The following is a 9170-nucleotide window of genomic DNA, read 5'->3' on the forward strand; positions in this document are numbered from 1 at the left end:
GACATAAGATATAAGACCTTAACGCGCATTGCGTCTCGTGGCAACGAACTTTCGTAGGCATGCAAAACTTTAATTCACGCACCATCGAGCACCTTGGCACGCAAGTCTGCAATGTCGATATTTCGATGTAAGCCCGGCATTCCGGCAAACTCGCAGTCACTTACTCAGTTCACGACAGTGGCGATATTATCTCAACACAAACACAACCAGCACAATAGAGGTATTTGGCGAATGAACTTTGCGATTTGTCGCAATATTTTGCGTGTCTGGATGAAACAGATGGCTGATCGCGAATTCTCGTGCTGTGTGGGTGATAAATTAATCGCCGCACCCGAGTTCTAGAGTTTCGCGAAATAGCGAACCGCTGCTTTGAAATATTCATGTAACAACACGATTACGAATCCCTCTTGCTGACGCTGCCAACATCAGAATAGTATGATCAATCCACAGAAAGAGTTGGCTAAGCAAAATTGAATACTACACACATCCCAGTCAGCACATCGCTGGGAAAGTAGCTGTTGTAATCGGACTGTTACCACCGGCATTGTCCAACGCGAAATTCGAAACTAATATAGTACCCCGAGGAAAGTTATAGCCAGAGTTACCATACCGTCCTTATTTCCAAGATTTGTCCTTATTATGAAGGGACATGTCTTAGAAACCCAACTGTCCTTATTTCCAAGAAATGTCCTTGTTTACGACTTGCGTCCTTTCAACAACTACAGAACTTCCATCATTTCCCTCTGGTATCAGTGTTGCATAATATTATAAATTATGCTTTTGCGCCGAGATTTGATGACATCATAAATGAAAGGAACTCCCGTGGCGTACACACCACAGGATTTGACATCCGACTGGTGGGATAGGTAGAGCAATGAGTGATCGTTGCACGACACATGTCACCTTTTTTGTCACCTGTCCTTTTATATCATCTTCTTTTTATTTTTCACTCAGTGTGCATGTCTCCTATTCTACAACGCCTAGGCCTTGGGGTGTCTGATTTCAAAGACTACTCCAAGTCGTTTCGACACCTTCCTATCGTTCATTCTATCGCAGTCTTGTGGTGTATTGAAATAATGAAATTTTTAGCAATAAATTGAATTGAAATCTCAGCTACAATTAAAGGTAAACCTAAACATGAGCTGTCGTGAGATCCATGACGCACTTTCTAATAACGAGGACTTGCTGGAGCAGATTATTTCTGGCACAAAGTATGAAATGTGATATGGCACGGCTCGTACAAATACAAAGTATGTACAAAAACACATTTTTAAATGCCAATATAATTTTTCGACTGTCCTCATTTTTGGGTCTACGTCGATGACAACCCCCGGTTATAACATTGCCGACAATAGCTTGAGTGCGTACATCTGGTCTAATGCCGAGGGATGAGCAAATGTGAAAGTGAGCTGCAAAATCATATTGCTGATATGAAGTATTTGGCAAAATCATATTGACAATATGAAGAATTTGACAGATCGGGAAAAGTAATCTCAATGTAGAAGGATGCCGCACACATCGCGTATTTTCTAGTAATGAAAAAGAACTTGCAGTGCAGGGAATTCTCTATGAAACGTTCAACAGATAAACCGCACTATTTATATGCAATTCTTTCAATAAGAAACATAAGTTTCGGGTTTGTGATTAGCAGCATTATTTCAAGTTCCTACTGATACACAACTATATTGCTAACTTCTAAGACATTGCTCAGACTTTCAAACCCGTGTGTACATCAGTAGGTCCACTCTCGCAATGACGATAGTCCTTAGCTCACCATTTACTCCGTTCGCATGGTTCGTGCCCTTGCCATTAACTTCGATTTCTTCATATGTTTTCGATTCCACCAGGTCCGCTGCTTCGGTTAACATTACCAGTTTGGACATGCTGGCAAGTGGCGATCTTGCACGAATGAGCGTCTGTTCTCCGACAAGCTATTCCATATGTAAGATGTCCTTTCGCGTAGTCCGATTAGGTTTGTAGTAGCTGATCACTTCAGCTCGTTAAAAATATACCGATACATAGAAAAGGTTCGTGTCGTACGAACTGCAGTAGTTGATAACCTATGTGGAATTTGCAAAATCATGTTACACCTTACTCTGTGCCCTCGCAATGGAAACTAATCACGTGCGAAATGCATTATGACGCCATAGGCTTGATATGAAAAAACGACTGTGTGCACTATGCAAGCATATCGCATTCACGAGACCGGAAATCCGATGCGTTTCTATCTTGTGAATTGAAATTTCATTGATACCGCCTATATTGAACTATGGGCATAAGACTTTGGTGAGTTGACTGGACTACGAACGCCACAGCAATTTTTCGAATGAGCAGTGCCCAGAATTTCATATAAAATCATTCCGGCAAAAAGAAGCTTGTGATCTCGTTTCGAATACTCCAAGTAACACATAAGGTGATTAATGCGCTAATTGTGCATTTGTACAAACAATTACGGTTCAAAACAACACATCGAACATGCAGTAACAAAAGCGTGGCCGTGAACTTTGCCACCCGCTTATAACCCATATTGCTGACATACGCTTGATGTTAGCTCCAATTTGCCATGCGTGGATCGGGAAGATACAGCTTATTTCGTCAATTCACACCTGCACTGCAGCTGCAGCCTAATAATGAAATCCAGATGAACGACGATGTACGTATGTATTTACAAATGTACAATGTACAATGTACATATTGTAAAATACAATCTGCGCATAGGCGCGCAAGATATGGCGTGCAAATGCTACAGGTTTCTCTTTTTCACGTCATGATCACCAGCTATCTGTAGTCACCTTGGATGATCAATAACTCTGGAATCTGACGGACGACTTATAAATTATTGACGCGCTGCTACCAATTACCAGGAGTCACAGGGCGTACCAATTGAACCAGCGAATGTTTGGTTCGGTGTGTGTACTGTGTAGGTAGGACTATAGGCAGATAATGTCTCCAACGAAACGAAGGAATCGGTTTTACATGATAAACACTACAATGGCCTAGTTTTAAATTATATGGCTGATGCTGCTACCAACTGGCTACTATACATCACAGGTTTCTAATCAATACGGCTGCGGTTATAGAGGTAAGGTTGTCACGACACTATGTAGCAGCATATGATGTTAAATACCTATACAACGCCAGACTGCCTCATAACAAAATATCCCTCATAGACATGTCACACAAAGCCGCGCCTAACCATTTCCAATATTATACCTCCAAACTGCCAGTTAAGCAAATAGTACAGGACGACAATATTTACCAGAAGCATGGAGAAATTCTCTGTATTATACATATACACTGCTACTCACTTTATGTGAAGACCGGTAGAACTATTTCATCCTTGACAAAATATGACAAGCCAAGCTGCAGCCGGCATAAATAGACTTGCTATTATTTCCCTCTGCCAAGCTTCAAGATTGCCTGTAATGATATGCTGGTACAACGTATGGTACGCCATAAGCGATGTCTAGAACCGCGTGGAATTTCACGATATGTTGCACCATCATAACAAAGCTACAAAACAACGCGGCACCACTCCAAGAGCAATGACGTAAGGCGATCTGATCCGGCTTACAGATTAAATAACTGCTATCCGCCAACCAGTTTATCAAATACCACTGGTACGCAAGTCAGCTTTGCTTCTTATAGCGTACGGGTATGCGTTTAAATTCGTGTTTGCCAATTAGTAATACAGTCAAACAATGTATATTGGGCTAGATTTATTGATCTTTGTACCATAAACAAGTGTAACGTAAAACCCTGAATCCTTTGTGCATTCAACCAGGATGAAATGTCTCTCAACATCTTGTGATCTTGTGTATGGCTTGGTCATCTCCATTGATTTGCCGTATTTCAAAGTACTGTTGTTGTGCGTATTTCCTTATGCCCTCATTGGCACAGTTGTAACTACAACCTTCTATCGACCATCTTACTAATCGATCTTTAAATTTAAGGGCAACATCTATCTGTCTCTTCTGCACTATGGTACGACCGTACTTTCGAAATTTCTAGCACAGAACCATTCCAAATCCGGCTACTAGATCAATGGACACTCTAAAAGAGCACACCAACACAAAGACGTATTTATAGGCATACAGTTAAACAAGCGCTATGAAATACAATACAGCATTTCGCTACACAGCTCGGTCTTCCTTCCATTGTTTATGAAACGACTAACGACGTGACGTCAGCTGGAGTGGAGGTTATAGTACTGCCCGCTTCATTCTCGCGCTCATTGCTCTCATATTAAATGCGGTAAAGACGGTGGAATGAAAAATTTCCTTCATGATTCATACCACGCGTCAGGCCTTTTACGAGAAGAGAAATTGCTCGGACGGTATAACACAAAAATACCCTCGAAACGATGTGACGAAGAAGTCGCAATCACCGAGGTAGATGTCACAAAAGTCTGGTAAATCAGGATTATTACAGCTATGTACGGCAAAAGTAATGAGCAACTCTACAACTCTGCACGCCTCGTTTAATAAAAGGAATGTTCTATATAGAAATCTTTGTATACAGAGTTATAACCGCGCCCGGCTAGAACTACAGTGACACAGAACACATGGTCTAAATCTAGAAATACCACCGTCTACAAGACACGCCGTTTGGATGGCACTTCCACACACCAGCTGAGCCGACGAAGGCCACTTCAACGGAAAACATACTTTGAAAGTGTTGAGATAGACAGGCGGACTCTGGCGACACAGATGACTGACTAACCGAGTGTATTGGGAGAAAGAGCTACACCAAATAGTTCGAATATCGTAGAGTATGTACAAAACATGTAACTACAGTCCAGCAAAAATAATGGTCAAATTCTACAAAAGGCGCAACATCGCTTGGATTTATGCAGTTCAGTGATCTCACGAATACTGTCCCACTACACCTTGCAATATTAATATCTCAACCGCCAGTACGGCGATACCTGACACTGTATGTTTGTCCTGCACCTAATCTTTGGTAACTTTATCTAGATACAGACAGCGAGAGCAGATGTGATATCTTTGCACAATCTAATTTCGGTTACAACAGCTCCAGAACACACATACCATCCTGAAATGATTGGCTGTCTCAACTTTACCTACCTGAAACCGCCAGCACATCGAAAATTTCCCTAACGGACCGCGCGCGAACAACGGCCTATTCCAGCGGGACCTTGCTAAGCACCAGAGGGAGAGCGACGGTGTGATAGCCTTCTTCTGTTTACTCAATTTCTCGAAAGAAAAGACCCCAAGCAAATATTTCATTGTTAGACAGAGAAGAATCTCCTTTCGTACCCAGCCAGGCGTAAACATGACGTTGGGCAATGTCTGGCATTATATTTCAAGAAACAAAGCAAATTACGCTCGCGATATGTAGTTATATCGGGGCTAAGAACTTTGCAGCACTTGAATATCAGCCTATTCCAGTATGATGTAGGACTGAAATTGGGAAGGACAGCGCTCGACAAGAACAAAATAGCGTAAACCGACCGCAAGCACGCCTCGGGGTAAAAAGCTGCAACCTCAGCGAAATACCACCGTACGAAATGAACCCGTGTAGCATTATCGGTTGTTTAGTGTGCGAAATAGGCTTAAATCAGATACCGAACAATGCACACAAACTGACTTTGCGTTGCGTATAAGACGATTCGGTGGCTCACTTACACAAATAATGGAGTTTGCAGTAAAAACATCGATATTATTGTTTGCGTTGGACGCATAAATCGCATACCTGTCTTTTCATTTTCTGCATCGCGAACCTGAATTATTGCAGAAAATGCTGGGAAATATCTTGGCGTACTATGCTACCGTTACATAGTGTTACCATACGTCCCCTTAAAAAAGAAGGATACGACCTCTTTTTTGACTTTTTTGAAAGTGTCCTCGGAGGACGCCCAACTGTCCTCTTTTTTGAGAATTCGTGCTCTTTGTTGAAACTTTTGATTAAATGCATGTGAAAATTTGACTGACATACATCAAAACAGCACTCAAGTAACGGTCCGGCGGGTCTTTCGGGAGTAGAGCCAGAAAAACGATATTTTTTAGTCAACCAACTGCAAATTCGGAGTAAACTCCATTTTTAGAGGATATTTCTCCAGTATTGTACGTCTGAGAATTGAAAAAGTGTCCTCGTTTCAGATTCCCAAAATATGGTAACTCAACCGCTCGTCACACTATTATTATCGTTAGCTACCATGTAATTTTGTGTAACATTGATATTTGCGTATAGTAGGGAAGTGGATTCCAGCCATAGTTGAAAGGATGTTGATTCCAATCGTAACCCGTCCGTTACTTGAACCTGGCAATATCGACCAACTCGTTACAATCACAGTTACTTCCAACAATTGATAACAGCATTTCCTGCTAACGAGTTCCGCGGTCGAATCGATTTGCAATTGCACGGTCAAGAACGGGGGAAGCTGTCGGTCACCTACTTAGCATACACGGCGTCGATTTATTTAAACAAGTTCCCTGTCGGCACTAGCCTATGTTTTAAATTGTGATTATCCTCGATCGATTTTATTAAGTTAATATTTTTACAGGCAGGAACATGCTCTTACCAATTCGCGGCAATTCCCGGCCAATGACTCACCCGCCATTTACACAGATACGGATATGATACTGTGTCATGCGAATAATCTATATGTTGCAGAATGCAAAGATAAGTAGCAAGCCTGTTTTGCAGCGCGACGCAATAATGCACTAGATTGTACTTGCGTTAGAATTATGATGCATTATACATCGTTTGCTACTGCCGCAATCACAAATTCTATAGAAACATATCAAACAAATAACAATTGACGCTGGCACCGGTACGGTGGCTATCCATGTAGCCACATATAAACAAGTGATGTTGAAAATGCGACAACACTTTTTCGCTACGATACACTTGAATGAAGAGCAAGACTTGAGTGGGGGAAAGCGTATTTTTACGGTGTATTTACCGAATATTGGGGGGACAAAATTGACACGGGTCCGCTCGGTTATATCTACCACAGGTCATCACAGAGCCTACAGAAGTGGTTGCTTCAGAAAATGATTTCATTTTGCCTGCTTGACTGCGGTAATGCCCCAGACCAGTTGGATTTGCAACCCTGTTTTCAGACATTATAATAGGGATCTGTATAATAGAATTCTGCACAAAATAAGAATAAATTTAGAGAAGATCCGACCACAAATACTGTAGCGCACACATCCTGTATACCTCGTGGCTTATACACGCGTGAATCATTTACAGTCATTGGCTACATGTACAGAATACCCTCCGGCAAGTCATTTCGATCTCAAGTTACTGAAAGCCTCTCAACATTAATACGTGGAAACCTGTTCACCCTATAGCACAGCTATGGACTTGCAGCAATAACGCGAAGCCTTGTCAGTTTATCGCTACATAAATGCGCATATTCAACCAGTCCTTGTCGCCAATGCTTGCGCCAAGCCGCGTCACGCGGTTGAAGCTCGTTATGCAAGTCAAGCGGCTACGGTATGATTACTTCCTTTGCCATTACCAGCTGCACCAACCCGCTCCATTATGCTTTAATTCTGTAACACTCAAACACTGTACTGCATAATTAAACAAAATCAGCAAGATGATAGAGAACTTTCACGCTCAGCAATAACCTAACCATACAGTAACACTGCCGTTGAACTGCAGTACTGAAGCAGGTCTGACGAGTACGGGCATATATAACACACGTTACGCTATTCACGGTAAAGCTATTATTATCAATACTCGAATTGACACCGCGCCTGACTACCGCGCACTCACTTTAAAAGTCTACAACGCCGAGTCATCAACATAAGTTGCTGCAACCACAACAGCGCCATGTTATTTGCAGCTGCATTGCCGCCGTCTTGTCGACGGGTAGATTATCTCATAATGACACTACGATTTCATCTAATCGCTGCCACCGTGCGGTAGCGTTGAAACATCGTTTAAAACAGAGGTCTCAAACACGCGGCCCGCCAGAGCATTTTGTGCGGCCCGCGACGACATTTTAGATTTTTAATAATTTGACAACATATAAGTGTCACATATATATTTTCAGGTTATAAAGTGGAAATTCCCTCTAAAATTGCTCCGAAAGCCTTAAACTATTCATCAAACTTCACTATCACATCAATTGCAAACGCTACCATGCAGTGGAACATTCACTATTTCGTCACATTTCCAATTCATGATGACAAAACCGGACCCTTGGACGATTCTAGATTGAAATTTGTGAGTTGGACTTGGACGCGACCTTTCTTAGAATTACTCAGACTCGGGCTAACTCGATGGCAAAATGAAAATGACTTGAGTGGACTTGAAGTGACTCGGAATGCCGTAAATTTGTTAGAACCATGGACGCAACAAACTAATCGCGTATCAGGGGAATAGTAATAGATCAGAAGGTCGCAGCTTGGTATTTCGCTAACTAAGCAAGTATAGTTATGGCAACCATTGGCAATCTGTTAGTTACATCTTTGGTCGCTAAACCATGTTATTAAGGCCACTTAGAGGTACCGAGTCCCGTAGTGGTACGCTCCAACGATGTAACAACAATGGGCCGTTCGACGTTCCGACATTTCAATCACTAGGACACATTCATTAATATATTTATATTTTTTCTGCTCCTATATTTGAAGATATTTGTCCATCAGATTAATAACCTACTTATCAGAAGTATACACGAATCCAGGATTGGAATTACAATGCTCAACTTAAAAATGTTTTGATATCAGATCAGTCTCTATTATCAGTCTGTTGGATTCAAAATATTCATAGTAGCTGAAAATTATAACCTGATAGCTTTTATGATGGCATCATACATTTGTCCGCCCATATGGTGTCTATATCTTATAGTCAATATATATCAAGTACAACAACAATTCTATTCAAATAGTTATAAATGTGATGATTCTTTTCATGCCAGGCCTAAATTGATACAAACGTAAATCACATTTTGCCGATGTGTGTTTTCTGTCAGTCTGCTGGATCGGCTCACTTTCAATGGGAAAATTCATTCCCGCCAAATAAGGCCTACTTGGAAAGACATAGAATACCCATATAAATGCTGCGGCCCGCGGCGTCGTCAAAACTGGAAAAATGGCCCGCGAGCACATTTGAGTTTGAGACCTCTGGTTTAAAACCTATATGTGCTAGACATCCTGGGGTCACCAACCTTTTGAAATCAAGAGCTACTT

The 9170-nt window shown here is 41.6% G+C and overlaps 1 protein-coding gene across 1 annotated transcript in view; it reads right to left on the reverse strand.

The window, feature by feature from the left end:
- Nucleotides 1-7635, reverse strand: part of LOC145455213 (uncharacterized) — a 64638-nt gene extending 57003 nt beyond the window's left edge. The window contains exon 1 of the mRNA XM_080333164.1: nt 1775-7635. Coding sequence (XP_080189290.1) covers nt 1775-1883 — 109 coding nt within the window. The 5' untranslated portion in view covers nt 1884-7635. The remainder of the gene's footprint in view (nt 1-1774) is intronic.
- Between the last annotated feature and the right edge of the window lie 1535 nt (nt 7636-9170).

This window comes from Botryllus schlosseri, chromosome 14, assembly GCF_051294905.1.
Source record: "Botryllus schlosseri isolate E-star chromosome 14, Bs_hap1, whole genome shotgun sequence".
NCBI lineage: Eukaryota > Metazoa > Chordata > Ascidiacea > Stolidobranchia > Styelidae > Botryllus > Botryllus schlosseri.